Source organism: Quercus robur, chromosome 8 (genome assembly GCF_932294415.1).
Source record: "Quercus robur chromosome 8, dhQueRobu3.1, whole genome shotgun sequence".
In the NCBI taxonomy this organism is placed as follows: domain Eukaryota; kingdom Viridiplantae; phylum Streptophyta; class Magnoliopsida; order Fagales; family Fagaceae; genus Quercus; species Quercus robur.
Genome location: NC_065541.1, coordinates 7,896,859 through 7,918,869, shown reverse-complemented (window position 1 = coordinate 7,918,869; position 22,011 = coordinate 7,896,859). Strand labels below are relative to the sequence as shown.

Here is a 22,011-nt window from a genome sequence, read left to right as displayed (position 1 = left end):
CTTTATAAATTGTAAGGTTACTCTACAAAGACAACTCCATGAATGGGAGCAACACAATTTTGAATGTCCCCTGTTAGAGCATCCACATCCGGATTCTAAATCCCATCTTATTTTACCATCCCAAAAAGCTACTTTATCAATTATACCATACCATTTTACAATACACCCACCATCCCAAAATTCTATTATTCTACCATCTTAAAAAAATATTATTTTTTTAATCTTTTTTTATTATTACTTTTCCAACTACCTTTTTTGTTTTCAAAATCAACTATTCCTATTACATTTCCAACGGTCTGCCACTTTTTTTTTCTTTTCAATTTCTTTTCAATTTCAATTTATTTCCAACTCCAACGGTCTGCCACTTTTTTTTTCTTTTCAATTTCTTTTCAATTTCAATTTCAATTTATTTCCAACTGTTTCACCAACCTACCGATTTTTTTTTCAATTTATTTCCAACTATTTCAACAACTGCCAATTTTTTTTTTTTTTTTTTTGAGAAAGAACCTGCCAAATATCAACGTACTTAAATTTGTCAACTTTAAAAATCCACACACATATATATTCCATAAAACCAGTCAAATATTGATGTAAAATCCACATAAATATTTATAGATGCATCCTGTCAAATATTAATGTATTCAACCTGTCAATTTTAATGATCCAGATACACACACACACACACATATATATATATATATATAGAACCTGCCATTTTTTTTTTTTTTTTTTGGAGAAAGAACTTGCCAAATATCAATTTACTCAAACTTGTTAACTTTAAAAATCCACATACATACATATAAATGCAACCTGCCAAATATCAATGTACTCAACCTGCCAATTTAAAAAATCTACATACATATATATACATACAACCTGCCAAATATCAATATATTCAACCTGCCAATTTTTAAATTTCACATACATATATATACATGCAACCTGCCAAATAACAATGTACTCAACCTACCAACTTTTATAATCCACATATATATATAGATACAATCCACATAGTTTCTAAAAAAAAAACAAAAAACAAAAAAAAATTACAATCCACATACATAACTATCAATGTTGTCTTTAGAAGACTCGTACATATATCAAATTATAATAAAACCCCACATGCATAACTCACACACTTAAGTTCCTACAACTCCCCTTCTAATTGCCATAAATGTTCAATGAGGTCTAATTGGAGTTGAGAATGAATTTGATGGTCTCGAATACATTGATGGGTTTCAATGAACTCCGTAAATTCATTTGTGTTCTCCCGTGACAGTTGTATAGTAGGATTGTCATCAATTTGCTCATAATCTACTTCCACTGCTTCATTTACATCTCGCTCATCCTCAATGATCATGTTATGAAGAATTACGCATGCTTTCATGATGTCTTGGAGCGTTTCACTATAGAAAAATCTTGCAGGCCCACGCACAATTGCGAATCTTGCTTGAAGCACTCCAAATGCACGCTCTACATCCTTTCTATAAGCCTCTTGAGCTTTTGCAAATAATTTGTTCTTATGTCCTCGTGGAGATGGAATTGTTTTAACAAATGTTGACCACTTCGGATATATGCCATCAGCAAGGTAGTATCCCATTGTATACTCATGGCCATTGATTGAGTAATTAACTGCAGGAGCACGTCCTTGTTCGAGCTCAGAAAATATAGGAGACCGTTCTAATACATTAATGTCATTATTTGACCCAGGTAATCCAAAAAATGCATGCCATATCCAAAGATCAAATGATGCTACTGCTTCCAAAACAATGGTTGGCTCACGAATGTGACCAGAGTACTGACCTTTCCATGCAGTCGGACAATTTTTCCATTTCCAATGCATGCAATCAATGCTTCCTAGCATCCCTGGAAATCCACGTCTTTCCCCATTGACTAAAAGTCTAGCAATGTCTTCATTGTTTGGGGACCTCAAGTATTCCTTGGAGAAAATATCAACCACAGCTTGAACAAATTTTTTCATACTCTCTATTGCAGTGGATTCTCCAATCCGCACATACTCATCCATAAAATCAGCTGCCACTCCATACGCAAGCATCCTAAGTGCAGCTGTTATCTTTTGAAGAGAAGATAAACCAAGCCTTTGCGCATTATCTCTTTTTTGGATAAAGTAAGGTTCATAAGTTTCCACTGCGGATTGAATACGGAGAAAAAGAGACCGACTCATCCGAAATCTCCTCCGAAATAAATTAGGAGGATATACTGGTGTGTCGGCAAAGTAGTCGAGATAAAGTCTTTTATGGCCTGCCAAACGATCACGTTCGATATACCGACGACGTTTACGTTGTGATGTTGAACCCTTAAGAACTCGCCTCATTATCTCATCCTCGTCTGAGTCATCTAAAAGCAATTTACGAAGCCTAGAGCGACCCATGGAGACAACCTTGAAGACAACAGTGTCAGGAAATTATCACAATTATTGCAAAGCAAGCAGAGATTACATTATGGAGAGGGAACAAGTAGATATATTATTCAATAAACAAAGCTTAAAATCTGTCAAAACAAAAGACCCCTGGTAAAGATTGATAAGACGTAAAACATATAGTTGATACCATTATTGTATATGCTAAAGATTGATAAGAAATAAAGCAAAAGTCCCCAAGGCTCATAATCTTCTCCTTCAGCACTACGAACTAGAACCATGTATTGTACATGCTATAATGTTAAATAGTCAAGTATGTTTAACCACCACCAATGTAGGAAGAAATTCTTAAGACACCACCTTTGATTGTTTTGATTCGGCAAGCAACTAATACGCATATGGGACAGAAACTGTCGACATTGAAATTTGAAAACTAGTATGCAAGCAATCATGAGCCCCAAAGGTTGCTTAATAACTCACAACAATTAAAAGGCATGGTATATACACAAAGCATCTATTATATTTATATGCAAATTCATGCATTTAAACTTAAAATATTTAAAACATTTGATTTGAATCTATTATGTTTCTATGTGATACTATGAATGTGCACAATTCATTACTTAGAAAAGTTACACACACAAATATTGCAGTTGCCTATGTAGAGGTTATAAACTAGATATTCTAGCAAAAATTTGCCAAAGTTTTTTAACGCTTATTATTATTATTATTATTATTATCATTCCTTGTACTTAAATCATCCTGTCATTTTTCCTATCATGAATTAAGCTTTAGCAAACGATATATTTTATTTGGTTGTAATCTGTTCTTTAAAAGAGGTGCTCATAAATGTTTTGGGTACTCCATATCTCCTTCAAACTCAGCCTTGGCATGGCCCACGAGCCAGCTGTTTTGATCACAAACAGAGATGGTACTTAAGTGTGCTAACTGCTAAAGCTGCCACAAAATAATGCATTTGTTTAACGATTTGTGGGCTAGTTTTATTTATGTCTTTAGCTTAGGTACAATGGTCCAAGATCTTTGCTCTAAACAGCTTAAAGGCACCATGGTCCAATTAATTTCTCTGCCGAGTTTCAGCTTGAAACTGCAGCCCTGCCCAAAAAGTAGAACCAAAAGCAGCCCAAAAAGAAAGAAAAAAAAAACCTACAAAAGGCACAGTTCTCTTGCAGACCTGTTCTGTTGGGTAGTTTTTGCTAACAAATAATATCTAACAAATGTTGCTAAGAAGTAAAGTACAAAAATAGACACTAATATGGAATAGATAAGTCATAAACATTGAAACCTGGGATCAGACTGACGTGCAAATGAATAATTTCAGCATTGCTGGTGACTTTTCCAATCAGTTTTTATCTTCTCATCACTTCCCAAAGTCCGAAATAAACAACAAATTACAAAAGTCAAATGATGTAAGTTTACCACAACAACCCATTAACACAAACAAGAACATAGAAGAGACTACCAATCTTGTCACTATTCACAAAAGATTATCATAAAAAATAAAAATATATATGTATGTATATCAATATAAAAGAACCACAGAGAATTTGGGATCAGACTGACATGCAAATAATATTCAGCAGAGCTTATGGTTCAGTCACTCTTTAAGTTTTGGCATCATTTCCCAAAGTCCAATAAAACCACTAAATCTAGTCATCTCACCACAGATGGATGCCTAACAAAGGTCACTAAGACGTGAAATATAAAATATGGGGGGGGGGGGGGGGGGGGAAATTGACAGTGAGCTCCAGCACAATTGTCACTTCCTCCCCTTACAAGTGTTGGATGGTAGGTGGAGGGTGAGGTCAAGGGTTCAAGACCCATTGGGTGGGTGTGTAACTAACCAATCCAAAAAAATAAAAGCACTAATATGAAAAATATAATTAAATAATAATTAGTGAAAAAGATTATGGTTCCATTTGCATCAACAACGCTTCAATTGAAATTTTTATTGAAAGTCTGTTGGAGGAAATTGTGAAAAATATATCCATACTGTGAGAGAGAGAGTAGACGAAGAAAATTTCGGAGCTCATAACTGTGAGAAAAGGCAACAACCTATCTCAATTAAACAACGAAAATAAGCTCATAACATTAACATGTGCAAGAGCACTCCAGCATCAATTCAAACTGTGCCTAGCTTGTTGTAAAGCTTATTGTTGATTAATTTTTTCTCATGTAGCACACATTTGTAGAGCCACAAAGACTTTAATATAAAATTCCAGGGTATTAGACACGTATGATTTGAGTTCATTCTTAGTATAATAACTATATTTAGAATTTGAGGCCTTGCTTCACTTAGACAAATATTGCCTTTTGCCTTTTTCTACACTAAAATCTTGACATCCTTTTCCATCTTAAATAATGCTACTTCTTCCTGCTTCTTTCAAAGTCAAGCGAGATATTATAGAAACTAAAACTTCATCAGGTAATTAATAGACACATTATCAATAACTAGATGAGATTCACAGAGACTTTGTCAAGCACTTCCTCAACGCCTTAATCTAAATCCTACTAGGCTTCCCTAATCCTTATTGTACCTTGAACCGGAACAATGAATCCAAACAACACCATTTCAGCACATCATATATTACAAAATTCTCAAACAACTTCGTTTCACTCTCTCCTTGTTTGGCATTAACTCCAATATTCCATTTGCTGAATCTTAATCTCGTGTATCCATCGAATATATACAAACCTCCCCATCTCCACACAAACAAAAGTTGCATTACCAGTTTACCACAATTAAATTGAAAAGGAGAGCAATCTTAGTCCCTATGGAATGATCACATGTCAATTTTTAGTTAGGCCACATCATCTAAGGGACTAAAAACGATCACTTTTAAACTTCATCAAACATAGAAAGGACATAAGTTTTTCATATAACCAAAAATAATGTGATTACATAAATGGCACAACCTACTGCCAATTGATCAAGTTGGAACAATACATCATCTACATGTTCCAAACTTACGTTTAAAATAAACCACTACCAAAATAAGGTTGAAACAAAATAGCATTTACATATGCCAAACCCCAACCCATATATAATTTACTACCAAAATATAGTTATGACAAAACATCATCTCCTTGGATCAAACCCAACTATTTACTCTAATTGTTGTCTTGCAAGGATTTGATTCTTGAGATTTTCAAAATAAAGTTTTTCTTTGTCATTCATGCCACTTGTATCCAAGGTCATTATTCTTCCCTCCTCCCTAATAGTTTCAAGACGAAGCTTTTCATTTTCAATATCAACTCTATGCATCTCCCTACTAGTTTCAAGACGAAGTCTTTCTTTTTCAATATCAGCTCTTTCCTTTTCAATATCAGCTCTTTGCGCATCCACTCGAACCCTATCCGCTTTGATGCGAAGAGCCTCATTGTCTTGTTCATGTGATTCTTGCATATACTGCATTTTTTTCACCAAATAATCCTCAAAACCCTTATCACCATCTGTTCTCTTTCGCTTAGCCTTTTCGGCTTTTCTGCCAATTGGTCTCTCTACCTCCATTGTGTCATCATTATTACTACAAACTTGATCAATTGAACTTGGAGTTTGAGGAAGTCCCTTTGATCTTTCCTTAGGCATACCCCACTTTGGTTGGTTCTTCAACACAACCCAACAATGCTCAAATGCAAAAACTGGTTTTTTGCTGCTTGTTGAAGTTGGTGAATCTTTATATAGTTCCTTTGCTTCTTTCAACTAAATTTAAAAATAAAATAAAATAAAATAATTAGTGTCTTGAAACTATTCGGAAATTATTATTGTGACAATATTGCAAAAGTATTTATACCTTGTCCTCGTAAGTCATACCGCTTGGATTTCGGGCTTCAACTTTAGCCATGAACCCAGCAAACCTACTTGTCTCCCTATTAATATTTCCCCATCGACTTTGGAGGGAGGAAGCAGAACGTGTGGTTCCGTAAGTATTATTCTCGCAAAAGTACTGCCAAACTTTCTTCCAAAATTTTTCAATCCTTTGGTCAGTACCTTGCACGGCATCCATGCTAGTGTTAAGCCATGCGGAGACAAGGAGGTTGTCCTCATCTACACTGAAGTTGCCACCACGTTTTGTTGGATTAGGGGTGACAACTTCAACTTCCGGACAAGACTCTTGGCCATGCATTGAAGTATTTTGAGACTCACTTAAAAATGATGCCAGAAAATCATCATCCATTTGTGAGACATTATCATATCGTGTTATCTCTTCTTGTGTATCCATCCCTACAATATATGTTGACAACTCCTAGTCAAAACAAAATATGTTGACAGCTTACTCTGCTAGACTCACAGCTCGAATAATCATGCATGGAGAAAAAGACTAGTCATTTATTTATTTATTTTCATACTCCACTGCTCATTGTGGCATTGTCACATCCATGGCATGGGATTTCCACAACTAACCCCATTTCCCTTTTTCAAATGCAAAAAAAAAAAAAAAAAAAAAAAACCCAATCAGAACAAACACTAATTAAATTTCCCTATATCTTCATGTCCGAGTGGTACTCGCAATTTATAGTTACTTATTTACATAATGCTTATAAAAAGATATAATTTTTAGTAATTTTTATATTAAATATGTAAAAAAAAAACTGTTTTTTTTTTTTTTTTTTTTTTTTTTTTTGCCTTTCAGGATTTTCTTTTGTTTAATCTGTTTTTTTGTTTTCCTTAATTTTAACAAGTAGGGGGTTGTGGGTTTAATGGAAGCAAGAACTAATTAAAGTAGAAGAAAGTTAAACAAAGTGTCGTCTCCGTAGCTTGGTTTGTGAAAAAAGAAGATAAAAATCAAATCAAAGCACATGTAATGTGTTCATGTTGCCTCAAGTGCATAGAAACAAAGTAAGCCAAATCCTGAATAAACATTCTTACTTAAACCAAGCCGTACAGAAAGATAGAGGAATTTCAGCGGTGATTAACTTTCTATTATCAATTAACATCAACTTTGGCAGGTAGCAATTTAAGTCTAACCTTACTGCAATGTCTCGACAAAATTTTTTTTTTTTTTGACAATCAATGTCTCCACAAATTTAATTAGCAGAACATTTGACCCACTTTATTACAAAATTAAAGTCTTGACAAGAAGTTAAAAATAATGTGAAAGAAAGAGATTGCTGATACAGTGATACTAATGAATAAGGAGTTGAACCACAAATTAAGGAATAATTATCCTAAAAATGTTATGTTCACCGTATTTTTATAATACTTTCACAACAATTTTTAAATGATAGATTGTTATCCGCTGTTAAGAGTAGGCAAAAATGTAATTCAAATTAGAATCAATAACAACTTATCATTTACGATTTGTTATGAATGAATATAGCTTTTTTTAATTGGAATTTGTTGTCTTGTAATTTTCACATAGGCGAATATTTTTTTTTTTTGGATAAGTTTATGGTACTCTAATTTTTTTACGAATAAGCACAAAGTCATTGGGAGGTTGAAATTGTGATGGTTGATGTATGGCAAGTGACATAAGGAGTGACATAAGAGAAGGATAAAAGTCTTTGAAAAAAACATAAAGATAAGTGTAAACAATATTATGTCTGTACCATAGGGGAATAAATTAGGTATACGTACGCACCAGAGGGTTTTAATGAGGATGACCTAGATTGAGCAATGAAAATCATATATGGAGCACGTGTATCATGGAGCTGACCTAGCTAGATGGATTCTGCCTTTAGGACTTAATGGTTTTCTTTGTGCCATGTATAGCTTATATCATGCAACAAATTGAAATAGCTACTGTGCAGAGCTTTATGACTGTGGACTACTAGAACTTGCATGTTGACCCGTTTATTTGGAATGAGACAAAGCAAATAATCATTGTGATTGGTTCGATATCATGATGATTTGTGAGCTTCATAACATTGTAATAACTATGAGTTTAAATAAAATATAGAGTTCAAATGTGTGGCAGGTGTCAATAGTTTTAATGAGTCTTATAGAAGTTTAAAGAATCTGCTGAATTCCACTGCACTTCTTAAGGAAGCTCATTGTCTTCTCTAATCTTATCATAGGAGAAAAGAACTTTTATATTAATTTAAGCCTTGCTCTTTTGAACAACCCTACATCCTCTGTATATAAAATTATAAATTATCAAAACAAAAACCCTACATCCACTATATGGTTGGACAATTAATTTTTATGTCTTATTTTATTCCTCTCCTCTGTCCTCCAATCTCCCTCCTTATCCAAATATAAAATATAGTAAGTGGAAACTTAGATATTAATAATTAGTGGTCAGGAGTTTTGTAAATGAGTGGCATAGCTATTCTCTTTTATGAGGAGATTAATTAAGACTCAAATCTTCTCTTCGTTGTTGTAATTATTGAATTATATAAAAATAAATATTTAAACATAAGTTTTTTTTTCTTTTAATAAAAGAGATAAATTGTGAGTTCAATTAGTTCAACTGTTAAAGACTTTTTATTTTAAATAAATAACATAAGCTAAAATCCTACTTACACCAAAGAATAATAAATGACTTATCTGAATCATGCCCCCACAATCTTTGGTCTTATAATACATTAACATATTTTTATAGTATTCTAAACTAAAATATCTCCTATGGGACCTATCCCACTCATAGTTTTGTTTGGAAAAGTGATTTATGTCTAATTAGTTGGAGAAATTCTTGTACCATTTTTTTTTTCTTTCTTTTGACTGCAAGTCACCATGCCAAACTCACGTTTTTTCATTTCACCGCTAAAATTAATCTCAAAGAGCCACATGTTATTGTTGTTGTACATAGTACACAAAACTCCTTTTTTTATATATAGGGCTTGAGAGATGATTAATAGGTAACTTTACCATTAATTTTTTGCTTAAAGAGACTACTTCATAGTCTCAAACCTGAACATATCACTTTGTGTATAATTGTTATAAAACAATTCTAATATCAATTTGATTATAAGCGAATCATTCTTCACTTGTGATGATTAAGGTTATTGGATGATTATCTTGATAATTGGTAAATAAAACTTCAAGTTACAATGATACGTTTAATAAATAAAGTTCTATTAATTTACAGTTTAAAATTTTATTTTATTTATACTATAATTTTATATTGTAAATGGTATTTCTTTTAGTTGTGAATTTATTTAATTATAAAAATTTTCTAGAAAAATTTAATAGCAGAATTAATTTAATCTCAGAAAGGATCTATTGAGAAATTTGTTAGGGACATGAACAAAACATAACAAAAATTAGTTAAATTTTTTAATTTATTTTCAAACTCAAAGAAATATAGAGAAAAATACTCCAATTGAAAAAATAATATTAGGTACGCACATCAGGCTGTGTGATTTAATAATTTTATTTTTGTTCTATAGCTTGAACAATAAAAATTATGGAGTATATGTATAGTGGGGATGACCTAGATACATGGATTTTGCCAAGAAGACTCAATAATTTTTTTAATATAGCTATATCTATATAGGTATACAGGAATGGAAGGCTTTTGGGAGATTAAGATCGATTGTGGACTAGTACGTACTACGTACATGTTGACCCGTTTTCTTAGAAAGACAATGCAAATACTCATTGTGATTGGTTCGATATCATGATGATTTGAGAGCTTCATGATAACATTGTAATAACCAAGGGTTTAAATAAAATATGAAGTTCCAATGTGTGGTAGGTGTCAATAGTTTATGAGTCCCATATAGAAGTTCAAAGAAAAGCTGCTGAATTCCACTACTCTACACTTCTTCAGAACAGTGACTTAGTGGCATACATTATATATCTTTGAAAAAAGAAAAGAAAAGAATAAGGTGAAAATCATACAAGGTGAAGGGTAGGACTCAGCAGCATATAATAAACCTTTTCACATAATGATGAGATACCAGAAGACAAACATATATAGCACAAGAAAAACAAAAACTATTACATTTTCCTTGTAAGAAATCATGCGTGAAAAGAGTTAAAACCATGTAATTAAATTATATTATGTAAAAGGAATAACTTATAGAAATTGAAGACAAGAAGGTTTGGTTGGGCGAAATCTATATTCGCTTGTGAGATCATTGAAGTCAATAAAAAACTTCTTGCAATACTCGCATTTTTAAAAAGATTATAAGAATCTATTTCCTTTTTCTATTCAAAGTCTGATTCAGTCAAATCTTACCCTACCTATGCATACCATCTGAATCACACTTTTAAAGGTATAGATAGTTGTTGTGCTAAGAAAATTTAAAGAGTCATTCTCCTGACCCTTAACAGAAAACCATCATTGTGTTTATTTACCGTGACTAATATTTCTTAAACCACAGATTTTGTACCTCGACAATGAGCTAGTTGTTGCTGCATTCTGAAGAGTTCTTTAGAGTAACAGAGTTTTGGTAGTTGCATACAAGTTTGATCGAATATAAAGATTTTAAAATTTAGAGTCATTATAGTAAAAAAAAAAAAAAAAAAACCCAACGGATCGTTTACTGAGGATCCATGAGTTTTCAATTTAGATTACAAAAAATTTGTATGGTCTAACTAACTGGAATTGTTTCTTCTATAATGGATTCCCTACAAACTGGAATTGTTTCTCAAAAAAAAAAAAAAAAAAAAAGATTCCCTACAAGATTGAATTCTTCAGAGTGAATTTCCCTTTGAAGTGTTTGGTTTTCCATTTCGTTACCAAAATCTGTATATTGATTTTACTGTTTTTATTCTTATTGATTTTAAATTTAGTAGTCTCTTTATCTCAAATTGTTAGATCTTTATTTCATTTTAAGATGTCTTAAAATAAAGTTCTTTTTGAAAAAGTCAATAAATAAATTTCTTGACAAATCCTTTGTTTAAAAACCTGATACCCCCTCTTTCACTAAAGTTCAAATTTAAGAGCATAGCTTTGAAAATCTATATCTTTTTATGTAAAAGATAATGCATTAAACAAAAAAAATTATATTTTTTAAATAGATCTAATGATATGGGACATTGGGAGTAATTGATAACTATGGCTGAATTATCTGTTTGTGTGAATCAATAAATAATGTGTTCAATTAATCAATGGAAAATGCTAACGAGTGCCTTTAGGGCATTGGTTAACAATTCATTTTAGGAAAATTTTGACATCACCTTTATCGGAAATGAAAAAAACTGTCAAAACATTAATTTTTTTTTTTTTTTTTCCATAAAAACTTTCTTTAACTGAATTCTTAACCAGTGCCCTAAGAGCATTCGTTAGCATGATCTTTAATCAATTAATCCACTCCTTAATTACACGGGGTCCAATTCAGTTTTTTCAAAAAAATCCATAGCAGAAAGAGGAATTGAAAAACCAGTAATAAATCATGCAAAGTCAGTCTTGGATTCCATAATTATTACTTTTGAACAATTGGCAAATCCAGAACTGCTTCTTCGTGCATATATGGTGGGAACATAACAGCAAGTCTGCGGCTGTCTGAAAAAATTCTTTATCTATTAGGTCATTTCTCTATCAATTTCATAATTATTAACACACATGATAAGACTGTGCGACTGTGCCCTTGTGTTTAGCATTTCCTAAAAAATGATGACTGCATTGGATAGAGTTCCTAGTTGCCCATGTAATAAGTTGGACAACAGTGAGACATGCATGACATTCAAAATGCTGGTTGTCCCTAAATGAATAGAAGTATAGAACAAGCAAATACAAATATCAATAGCTTGCATAAGTACCAAGTATGTAAGCAAGAGTAAGACCCATATCAGCAAGTTATTTAAAGATGTCATGATTTTGTCTGCGCCATTGGTAAGTAGTAACCCACAAATCCTTTCATAACTTGGCAGCAATTAATTGGTGTGACTTATAACCTGTTTGTTGTCACTTGTGACTAATTCAACATGAGGCAGCAGCCAAAATATGTGGTATATATTGTGATGATGGCTTTGTAAATGGTATAAAAGTCAAAATACTCATTATAATTTTGCAGATATTGCTCCTTGATGTGAAATTCTTAGGCTGCAGAACCCAAGTACTTACAAATTAAGAGGTTATGAATGTAGCATATTTGTGAACAACATATTCCTCCCTATAATCATTAATACATCAATACGCTGCCCTTGTATTTATTTCCTTATAAACAGTTGTGTTTAGTCAAAATAAATTTGTGCTTTTGAAATAGGAGCAATCCATGGAAAGTTAATAAGACATGGGCTATTTGTTTCCTTACACAAATTCTATTGGTTAGTCATACTGCAAATTCAAACCCTTTTGAAATTTCTGACAGAGTATCCTTGTAATTAGGAATGCCACGACCATGCCAAAAGCACTATAAAGTACAAGTACAAAAGCTCTAGAAAGTGTTTGTATTTACAGTGCTTTTCTACATGTACATTAATGTTATCACTTATTAGGGTTTGCTCTATCAAAAATTCAAAAAGGTTCTGAGTCTTGACTATAACGTGTGGAATTTTTACAAGTAAACAGGTAATGGCAATAATGGTATCATGTGCCTTTTTGTTCCCTTGGGATTCTCCAATAGGGGCAGATCGACTAGACTTTCTTTTTGGTATATTTTGAAGAACAAAATTGATCCATGTTCTTTGAATCGCATCAAAATGTACTTTTCAAACCAAGATGTATAGAAAAAGGCAAACATACAAAATGTATTTGATATTCTGTGCTTTAACATGTATACACGTATATATGATCAGAGTCATATGTATTATTGAAAACAACAAAATTAGTGAAATTTAACCAGAAAAGAATCGTTTCCACGACTGCCATGGGAGAAATCCACCTGCCAGAGAAAATGGATTTAGACATCAATGCTAATTCAACAAATGCAGAAAGAAAAAAGGAAAGAAAAGAAAATTATAAAGAACAAAAATTGAATCATACCACATTCGGGGCATTTAAAATAGTCCTTTTCTCTGAGAACCAGTCCTGACCCTCCACATACCTCACATCTTCTCTGTGCTATCTGCCAGATAATATAAGAAAATGTAACATTTTCTAATCTTGTTCCAGACAAAGTTCCCAGTTTCTTTTATCAAGGTAGTCATTAGTCAACAATATAGGCCTAAATAATGTGCTTACAATTCTTTTGCTGAACTCTATCCCAGCCACCACAAAAGGTGTAACTCCAGCTGCACATTAAAAATTAATTAAAAAAAAAAAAGTATATTCTAAAGACACTGTTCAAAAATAAAATACATATCATGTATCGTAAGATAATACTTACCAATGGCGCCAACAACAATTTGCCAAGTGACCTCAACCCCAGCCGGATTCATTGCGGTGGAAACATCATTAATCACCTTAATCCTTGTAGTTAATCTTCGATTTCCAATCAAATTGGTGTACTTTTTTGGGCAAACAAGATTGACGTTAGATTTTGTGGCTGTCTTTTTAGAGAAAGTGTTGTTTGAGCTTGGAACAAGCGATGAAGAAAGTGAAGGGCTTAAAGATTCCATTGGAAAGAGAGTAGAGAACATTAGGCCATGGAAGCTTAACTAAACATAAGGTCTGGACCGTTTTAAATTGGGCCACGTTGGCTAGTTAGCTTCCTTTGGTTTTGGGTTCACAATAAACCACACAACAGCTTGTGTGGATCACAAAATCTCTTCTCTGGGTCCACTTCTTCGGCTTTAGCAAGTCTTAGAAACGCACCGTTTGGTTTATAAACGACCCACCGTTTCGTTCAAATGGAAATGTTTGGTTTTTTCCCACTTGAAAGTAAATGATTATGTCAGTTTAGGTACTAAATGACACGTTTAAATGGTTTAATCCACTAATCACTAGAGTAGTACTCAGTTGATTAAAGGTTTTTTGGGTTGTAATTTGTATACGACTTTCTCTTGCTAATTACAAAGAAAGTTATACAGAGCCCCATTACCAAACCTTCCATTCAGGTTGTCAACTTCAAAGGAAATACCTTAGCTCCAACCACCTTTCTTAACTTGATATTTTTTATCAAGAATAGGGTGAGCCACATCGGAGGTAAAGACATTGTTCTTAGCTATTCAATTCTTAAAACATGTGTTGTTCACTTGTCTATAAGTAGGTTTCGATTTATATCCTGCGGCCTAGGAGACACTCCCAATGCCAAGTGGCTAGTGGCACCGAGGCAAGTTGCAATTTAGGTATTTTTTTAAAATGTGAAGTTTTAGGCATTATTTAATTATTATTATTATCCTATTATGATGATGCTGAAAAATCACCAGTAAGCTACACGGTTCTCACGTACTTGAAACAACACCCGCACAACACAAAAAGAGAAGATCTCGCAGAGAGCACCGATGTGATGTCGGCCAAATACCCTCCGAATGTCAAGTTAGAATTTCTCACAACTCTAGAGTGCCAGAGCGGGTAAATTATGCGTACCTTAGCTAATGAGGGTTTTGGAGCTTTTATAGTAGTAGAGGGTTGACATCTTTTTCTTACTGTAGAAGTCTTTTCCTTATAGGAATCCTTATAAAATGTATATTGCGAAATCCTTTCCTTGTAGGAGTCCTTTTGATCAACACTAAGCGTGAAGCGCAAGGTATTTCCTTATATATGCAAACGTGAAGATCAAGCTAAGCTACGTTAGGGTCGTCAGCTCTGCTTAATCCCTTCAGCTTTCTCGTCATCAGCTATCCATACCCTTTTCTAAGGTCATCCCGTCAACTCTGAGGCGCGCTACGTGGTTTCTTCAACGTCGTCGCAACCAATGGATCCTGACGGGTTTAACTGGGATGTTACTCTATACCTTTTCAAGGGCGAATACTATTACTACAATTTTTTTCCTTATCATATTACAAATTAACCTTTCACCAAAAAAAATAAAATTACAAATTAACCTGCTTCTACTAACCTGGCAAGTGGCAATTTGCAGATTTAGAGAGGACATCTCTTAACTATTTGTTCCTATTTCAATAAAAGTTTTTTATTCATTCAAAAAAGTTATAAATATTATATCCACTACTTATCTCTCTCTCTCTGTTTTTTTTTTTTAGAACATATCAACTACTTATCTCAAAATAATAATAATAATAATACTAACAAACATTAAAAAATAATAATTTCTAAAGATGCATTAGCATTAGGCTCACCAAACTAACATTCAACAAAAACTATAACTAAATCCACTTCAAAGGTTTGTGCATTACGCTTAATATATATATAAAACAAATGAATAATATCTCTTCAATACATTTAGGGTGCATTTGTTTTGGCTTCAAACCACTTCCGGAAATGCTTTTCTGTAAAATTGAGTGTTTGATAGTTACCGAAAATTGGGTCAAACTGAAAATGTTTTCTGTGTTGACTGTAAAATAAGGGCAAGAAGGCGTAAAATATTTTCAGGTTTTATTTTCATTTCAAACATTTTCCACTCCTCACACAACACTCTCTCCGAGCTTCTCTCACATGCACGCCTCTCTGATTGCACATCCAAGCACTGGCGAGAGCTCCGATCGCACATCCAAGCATTGGCGAGATTGCGCCACGAACCCACCCACCGATCGACCCACCTCGTCCACCGGTGAGATCGTGCCACGAACCCACGAACTGATCGACCCACCCAATGAGTGACCCACTCCTAGATCAAGCCGCCACCTTCAGATCGACCCACCTTGTCCACCAGCAAGTCGAACCCACAAACCGATCTCTCTCTGTCCCTCTCTCACGATTGGTCTTGTAATTTTGATTTTTTTGTTTTGATTTTTGTTTCTTGTGTTGTTTATATATTTTGATTCTCTGTAATAATATTTGTTTGGATCCTAAGAAAATGTGTGTAACATGATAAAAATGAGTTTTCTAGAGCATTTTTAGCAATAGAACCAAACACTAGAAAATATTTTTCAAAGCATTTTTTGGAATGCAGCCAAACACTTGAAAATATTTTCCTTTCCCGAAAATATTTTCACCTGAAAATATTTTACACTCAGAAAATATTTTACATTCAACCAAACACAGCCTTAATGATGTATTGTTCATCAACACACCAAAACAAAAAAAAAAAAAAAAATTATCTCTCTCTCTCCACACAAAATATCATAGGCAAACACAGAGTAAAGGAAGGACAAGAGGGGAGAGAGATTGGACGATGAAGGCATGAGGACTGCCAAAGAGCATTGGATTTGAATGATGTGATGAGTTGATGTTGTCTCTTTGCGTATAACCTTCACCACAAGATATTATTTGATTGTTGGTTGTTGATTGTTGATTAGACATTATCTTATTAGTCTTTGGTTGTTGATGATGTTTGATTTAGGTTGATCAAGTTGTTGATATAAGTTTGGGGTAGAAATTGGGAAATGAATGAGAGAAAATAAATGTTATTAGGAGAGAAAGAAAAAATAAACATTTAAATGTATTAGATAGTATTGAGATTGATGTAGGTATATTGAAAAATTGCTTTATTAAAATAGAAAATGTGTAGTTTATTTATTTATTTATTTTTATAGATTGCTTTAACTAAAAGTGTGTAAAGACCTATATGAAGACTCTTAAGGATTTATTAAGTCATATTTTTCCACTTCCAAAACATGAAAAATTGTCTCAATAGATTTTATAGTGTTGCATGTAATGTCTTTCTAACCATCTATTCTGCTTAACAATAAGAAAATTTGTTCAAAAAACTTGTAGCTCAATTGATTGGTAGAAACACTAGAGTTCAAATCTTCTCCTCTAACTACCCAAAAAAAAAAAAAAAAAATGAAAAACTATCTTATGAGATATTATTATCTCATTAAAAACATATAATATTAACTAAAATATGTATTATATAATAAATTTTTTTGAGTGTCAATATTATTTATAATAAACTAAATGACATGTTGAGGAGACACTATTAATCGGATTATTATTATTATTATTATTATTATTGCATAGTTCTCCTTTTCTCCACAACGGCCAAACACAAACTATGTACAAATCCCCCGTTAATTAACCGATTCAAATCAAAAACACTTTCGTTACAGTCCCACCAGGACCACCGCAAAATCAACCAGATAAGTCTTCAACAGTAATAACAGTAGATATTTATAGGGTTTTTGAGTATATTCTCTGAATCTCTTCATTTCTCTCTCTCTCTAAAAATGGCAGTGTTGTGTTTCTCTTTCTACACCTTCAAATTCAATACTCTCCTTCACTCTCACTCTTCTTCTTCAACTTCGCATTTGACAGAACAGTCGCTCTCCAATTTGTTTGGAGGAGAGGGAGAAGGAATCGTTAAACGGAGCAAGAGGAGAAGGAGCGGCGCGTGTAGGTTCGTGGTGCTCTCTACGCACTCCAACTCTCGGATTCTCAAGTCCAACCGCCGGTCGCGCTTCGGCAACGTGCTCTCGCCGTTTGATAGCGATGAGGAGAAGGACGACGAAGACGACGACGACGATGATGATGATGACGGCGACGTGGCGGAGAATGATTGGTTGCCCAATGTGAGCTTCTGTTACTCTTTCTTGTACTTGAGCTGACAAATTTGCTTCTGTGTTTGTGTGAAATTTTACATGCTAAATCGAAAGCATTGAGGTTTCTAGACTCTTTTCGAAGTGATTTCACTGTTTTTGGAAGCAGAATTGCTTTGATTTTTAGCTTAGGAACTGGTTGAATGCTTTCGTTGCGTTTGGAAGATAATGAACATTACTTATTTACTTTCTCCTTTCTGTGTTAATTAAGATTTGCTTATCGAATTTATTAGGAATTGATTTTTTTTTTTTTTTTTTCCGCTTGAAATTGCCGATGTTTCGTCTCTTTCGAAGTTATTTCACTGCTGTTTGATTAGAAAATCAGAAAAATCGACAGTTATTCTTAATAGAAAAGAAAGATATGGTTTTGGAAGCTTTTTTTTCCTGCTTTTGGCTTTTGAATGTGAGGTTTTACTTTGTCAAAAGAAAGGTGAATGCTTCAGATTATGCTGCTAAAATATTTGGAATCAACTTTTTCATATTGAAATTTTGTTTAGTTGATTTATTTATTTATTTTTGCTTCTCAAAGGTGCTGAAAATTTCAACACTTTCGAAGTGTAAATCTGACCTTTATGTGTGGATGTGATGCTTTGTATATTAATTTCTGGCTACTAGGGCTAAACCACTACCAAAATCAACAATTAAGCCGATGGTTTATTTTAGGCTCCTAAAAGTTATGAGTGGTCTAATATTAAAGATCATACCCAATGTGTAAAAGCTCCCACTTCTGCGGGATTTGGGAAAGGTGATTGGTAGGTAGCCTTACCTGTAATTATTTTTAGAGAGTCTTATTCCCAGACTTGAACCAACAACATGCTGCTTTGGGTGGTAGGAACTTGTCATCGTACCAGGGCCCGACCTCTATGAATGGTCTACCATTCAAAAGAAAATTTTGTATCTAGTAATTTTTTTTGGGCTAAGAATTATGAGAATTGTTAACACATTTCAGCTAGTGGCTGTATTCATTATTATGGATGAAGTATTCTCTTTGTTTGTACATAACATAAATCAGTTCTGTTGTATCTACACAGTAGTTGTGACATGAATGCAGATGCATAAATTAGTACAAGATATGCTACTCTTTCTTCTTTTCTTTTCTTTTTTTGGCTGTAACAGTTTTGATAATATTTTGGGATGCCTCTGCAGGATGATTTCGCTGAAACTGCAGACTTTGATGTCAATGGAAAGAGAGTTAAATCACAGGACACGCATAAAACTAGAAAAGGTGGCCGGAAACAATCAGAAAAAGGCCAGGATCTAAGACCATCCAAGTCTGGACAAAGCCTCAAAATCGATGAAGACCAATTGGATGTGAAAAATGGCAAGAACAGGTATGCTCGATTATCCGAAGAAATTGAATTGGATAGAAAATGGTTTCCACTTCTTGATTACTTGAGAACGTTTGGGCTTAAGGATTCGCACTTTATTCAAATGTATGAGAGGCACATGCCTTCCCTTCAAATAAATGTGTGTTCAGCACAAGAAAGGTTGGAGTACTTGTTGAGTGTTGGTGTCAAACATAGAGATGTAAAAAGAATAATTTTGAGGCAGCCGCAGATTTTGGAGTACACGGTGGAGAACAATTTGAAGTCTCATGTTGCTTTCTTGATGGGTTTGGGTATTCCAAGTTCCAGAGTAGGGCAGATAATTGCTGCTGCACCATCTCTGTTTTCTTATAGTCTTGAGAATTCATTGAGACCCACAGTCAGATACTTGGTTGAGGAGGTTGGCATTAATGAAAAAGATTTAGGTAAAGTCGTGCAGCTTAGCCCTCAGATCCTGGTTCAGCGCATTGACATATCATGGAATACTCGTTATATTTTTCTGTCAAAGGAATTAGGAGCTCCAAGAGATAGTGTAGTCAAGATGGTGAAGAAACATCCTCAGCTCCTCCATTACAGTATTGATGATGGATTACTGCCTAGAATTAATTTTCTGAGGAGTATTGGGATGCAGGATTCTGACATCTTGAAAGTTTTGACCAGCCTCACACAGGTCAATTTGCTTCCTTGATATACTTATTTCAATTTTGTAAAATTCCTTTTTCATTTTTTTATTGGAATTGATTGTGTTTGTGTTGCACAAAGCAGTTTAATATTTTCATATTATCAACATTTTATGAGTTTTCTAATTGTGATCTTTTTCCCTGCTATAAAGATATTCAAATGTTGTCATTCATATTGAATCTGTTTTGGTTGTGGTAGCTTCCTTGTACATTTCCTAAGTGTTGAGTTGTTGACTATATTTTCAGGTATTATCATTGTCACTGGAGGAGAATCTGAAGCCTAAGTATAAGTACTTGATCAATGAACTTCATAACGAGGTGCATTCCTTGACAAAATATCCCATGTACTTGAGTTTGTCTTTGGACCAAAGAATTCGTCCTCGCCATAGGTTCTTGGTTTCCCTAAAGAAAGCTCCAAAGGGGCCGTTTCCTCTTAGTTCACTGGTTCCAACTGATGAAAGCTTTTGTCAGCAGTGGGCTGGAACCAGTGTAGATAAATATTTGGCATTTCGGCAGAGACTTCTACTTAAGGAGTTTGCTCAGAAATATGAGAAGAAAGGATAACACACTGCCTTCAAGTGTGACCTAGGCTTATGATACAAGTATTGGAATAACAGTATCTTCATTAACTTCAGCAGCCAATATACTTGTTTTTGTTATAATGAGATTATTGGGTGAAGCTCGGCATCTTTGATTTTTATAAGCCTCCAGTAAGCAAATGCTACTGCTGTGGTTTCATCAATACTATAATCTGTGCTGAAGTTTCTCTAGTTGCATCATACAGAGTCGATGTTTGTAGTTGCTTGCAGTCTCAGTTGAAGGCCTGTGATAGTGGTTCCTTAAAAAGTTCTTGTCATCTAAACACAAAATGACAGAGTGGCAAGGTCTGTTATCTTAAGGTAAGTTTATATTCCTCGAAAATAATTGCATATAGAACAATGAAGTTTAGGAGGGACAGATAGTGGATATATGCTGGAATTGGGTCTACCATTTGACAATTCACTGCAAAATGGTTTATATTCTTAGATTAGTTGATTGCAACATTATGAATATATGCCTTCAATCCATTAAAAGCTCTCCTTTTTAGATGCTCCAAAAAGTTAATAAGGTATTTCTTTTTCCATTATTTGGTATACTTTTTATATTTTTCAGTAAGCAGTAATTTAGTATGTTATTCTGCAATGTTGAAAAAAATTATATTTCAAGGAAGTTCTCTTCAGATCTTATTTGTGTTCTGCTTCTGCTGAAAATGATTATGTATTTAATATCTATTAAACCCATTGCAGGTATGTATCCACATTCCAGCTCATTTATGAGGACAATTTTGAAGGAGCATGTTGTACTTGGCATAAGTTCCTAAAAAAACTTCATGCTTCCATGCATTTTTGGTAACAAATACTTTTTGAACTGATTTTATGTATCTTACTTTTAATATATGCTTTCATCATCAACACAGACCTAGGAATAGCATCTCATAAAAATGTAAAATACTTCTGTTTATATGTCCCCATCATATGTATTTATAGTGGATCTATTCATAATAAAGTGACTAAATTTTACGTTGGACGTCAACCTACCACAACTCACATATTTTTTTCTGGACTTGGACTGACTGAACAAAATATATGATACTAGGTATAGACAAAGGTGGAGTTTGTCCCTGTCATGCAAAATTGAAATTTATTTAATGTTGCTTCATATTATCTTGTACCTGCGTTTTCATTGCTAGGTTCCTAGTGCGTGCCACAATGTGACTAATTTACTTTCATCTGCTATTGGTTGAGGGAAGTAAACAAATTGTTCATCCATGTTAACAGGTTTAATGCGCTATTTTAACAATTGATTTATCCATTTTTCCCCTAAAAATTTGTTTGGTGTTGTGCAATGTATTTTTATTTTCATAACTATATCTACTTTCTTCTTCACCACCACAATTCCTTAGGAATCTACTGCTGTTGAACGCTACAAAAATAGAATTTGGGCTACAAAATCTTTCACCATAGGTGTTATGGTGATTGGTGCTTGAAATTCATATCATACTTAAATAGGATGTAATGGATGTGTGTTCACATCTCTTCCCTAATCCCAAAAGCAGCAGTAGTATATTTATTTGCAAGGTTGTAATATTTTACAAAGAGGCAAACGGCCCAGCTAAATACACATTCAGTGATCCCTGCAGGACCAACCACCAAAATGTCTATAGCTCTGTCTCTGGTTTTATGTCATTTAAGTCATGTA

The 22,011-nt window shown here is 33.6% G+C and overlaps 4 protein-coding genes and 2 non-coding genes across 8 annotated transcripts; 1 reads left to right on the top strand and 5 right to left on the bottom strand.

Moving 5' to 3' along the window:
* Positions 1-877: 877 nt before the first annotated feature.
* LOC126694411 (uncharacterized) lies at positions 878-4,060 on the bottom strand. The gene is made up of 2 exons (XM_050390658.1): positions 3,684-4,060; positions 878-2,401 (listed from the first exon to the last, which is right to left on the bottom strand). The coding sequence occupies exon 2, from the start codon at positions 2,390-2,392 to the stop codon at positions 1,148-1,150; it is 1,245 nt and encodes a 414-aa protein (XP_050246615.1). The 5' UTR covers positions 2,393-2,401; positions 3,684-4,060; the 3' UTR covers positions 878-1,147.
* On the bottom strand, positions 3,683-3,770 carry LOC126697943 (small nucleolar RNA Z122). The gene has a single exon (XR_007646316.1). It is a non-coding gene; the product is annotated as a small nucleolar RNA Z122 (small nucleolar RNA).
* Positions 3,945-4,027, bottom strand: LOC126697944 (small nucleolar RNA Z122). Its single transcript, XR_007646317.1, has one exon. It is a non-coding gene; the product is annotated as a small nucleolar RNA Z122 (small nucleolar RNA).
* Positions 4,061-4,776: 716 nt separating the features above from the next.
* LOC126694410 (glutathione S-transferase T3-like) lies at positions 4,777-6,739 on the bottom strand. Its single transcript, XM_050390657.1, has 2 exons — positions 6,193-6,739; positions 4,777-6,101 (listed from the first exon to the last, which is right to left on the bottom strand). The coding sequence occupies exons 1-2, from the start codon at positions 6,619-6,621 to the stop codon at positions 5,505-5,507; spliced, it is 1,026 nt and encodes a 341-aa protein (XP_050246614.1). The 5' UTR covers positions 6,622-6,739; the 3' UTR covers positions 4,777-5,504.
* A 6,215-nt stretch (positions 6,740-12,954) lies between these two features.
* On the bottom strand, positions 12,955-13,867 carry LOC126694409 (uncharacterized). Of its 2 annotated transcripts, none has more exons than XM_050390655.1 (4): positions 13,559-13,867; positions 13,414-13,463; positions 13,216-13,293; positions 12,955-13,114 (listed from the first exon to the last, which is right to left on the bottom strand). In XM_050390655.1, the coding sequence occupies exons 1-4, from the start codon at positions 13,809-13,811 to the stop codon at positions 13,058-13,060; spliced, it is 438 nt and encodes a 145-aa protein (XP_050246612.1). In that variant the 5' UTR covers positions 13,812-13,867; the 3' UTR covers positions 12,955-13,057. The 2 variants fall into 2 exon arrangements, with proteins under 2 accessions (XP_050246612.1, XP_050246613.1); XM_050390656.1 differs by having other exon boundaries at positions 13,216-13,297; positions 13,559-13,860.
* A 3,340-nt stretch (positions 13,868-17,207) lies between these two features.
* On the top strand, positions 17,208-21,345 carry LOC126694408 (transcription termination factor MTERF9, chloroplastic). 2 transcript variants are annotated; one of them, XM_050390652.1, is made up of 4 exons: positions 17,208-17,741; positions 18,915-19,763; positions 20,020-20,672; positions 21,060-21,345. In XM_050390652.1, exons 1-3 carry the CDS (start codon positions 17,400-17,402, stop codon positions 20,335-20,337), a joined length of 1,509 nt encoding a protein of 502 aa, XP_050246609.1. In that variant the 5' UTR covers positions 17,208-17,399; the 3' UTR covers positions 20,338-20,672; positions 21,060-21,345. The 2 variants fall into 2 exon arrangements, with proteins under 2 accessions (XP_050246609.1, XP_050246610.1); XM_050390653.1 differs by having other exon boundaries at positions 20,020-20,881.
* Positions 21,346-22,011: the final 666 nt, after the last annotated feature.

Bases quoted from the DNA above. Each gene is read 5' to 3' on its own strand.
- LOC126694411 (XM_050390658.1), bottom strand. From the start codon at position 2,392: ATGGGTCGCTCTAGGCTTCGTAAATTGCTTTTAGATGACTCAGACGAG.
- LOC126694410 (XM_050390657.1), bottom strand. From the start codon at position 6,621: ATGGATACACAAGAAGAGATAACACGATATGATAATGTCTCACAAATG. The intron at 6,102-6,192 runs GTATAAATACTT...TTTTAAATTTAG, and splicing joins GTATGACTTACGAGGACAAG to TTGAAAGAAGCAAAGGAACT.
- LOC126694409 (XM_050390655.1), bottom strand. From the start codon at position 13,811: ATGTTCTCTACTCTCTTTCCAATGGAATCTTTAAGCCCTTCACTTTCT. The intron at 13,294-13,413 runs GTAAGCACATTA...TCTGGCAGATAG, and splicing joins TAGAGTTCAGCAAAAGAATT to CACAGAGAAGATGTGAGGTA. The intron at 13,115-13,215 runs GTATGATTCAAT...TTTCTCTGGCAG, and splicing joins TTTTAAATGCCCCGAATGTG to GTGGATTTCTCCCATGGCAG.
- LOC126694408 (XM_050390652.1), top strand. From the start codon at position 17,400: ATGGCAGTGTTGTGTTTCTCTTTCTACACCTTCAAATTCAATACTCTC. The intron at 17,742-18,914 runs GTGAGCTTCTGT...ATGCCTCTGCAG, and splicing joins AGAATGATTGGTTGCCCAAT to GATGATTTCGCTGAAACTGC. The intron at 19,764-20,019 runs GTCAATTTGCTT...CTATATTTTCAG, and splicing joins TTTTGACCAGCCTCACACAG to GTATTATCATTGTCACTGGA.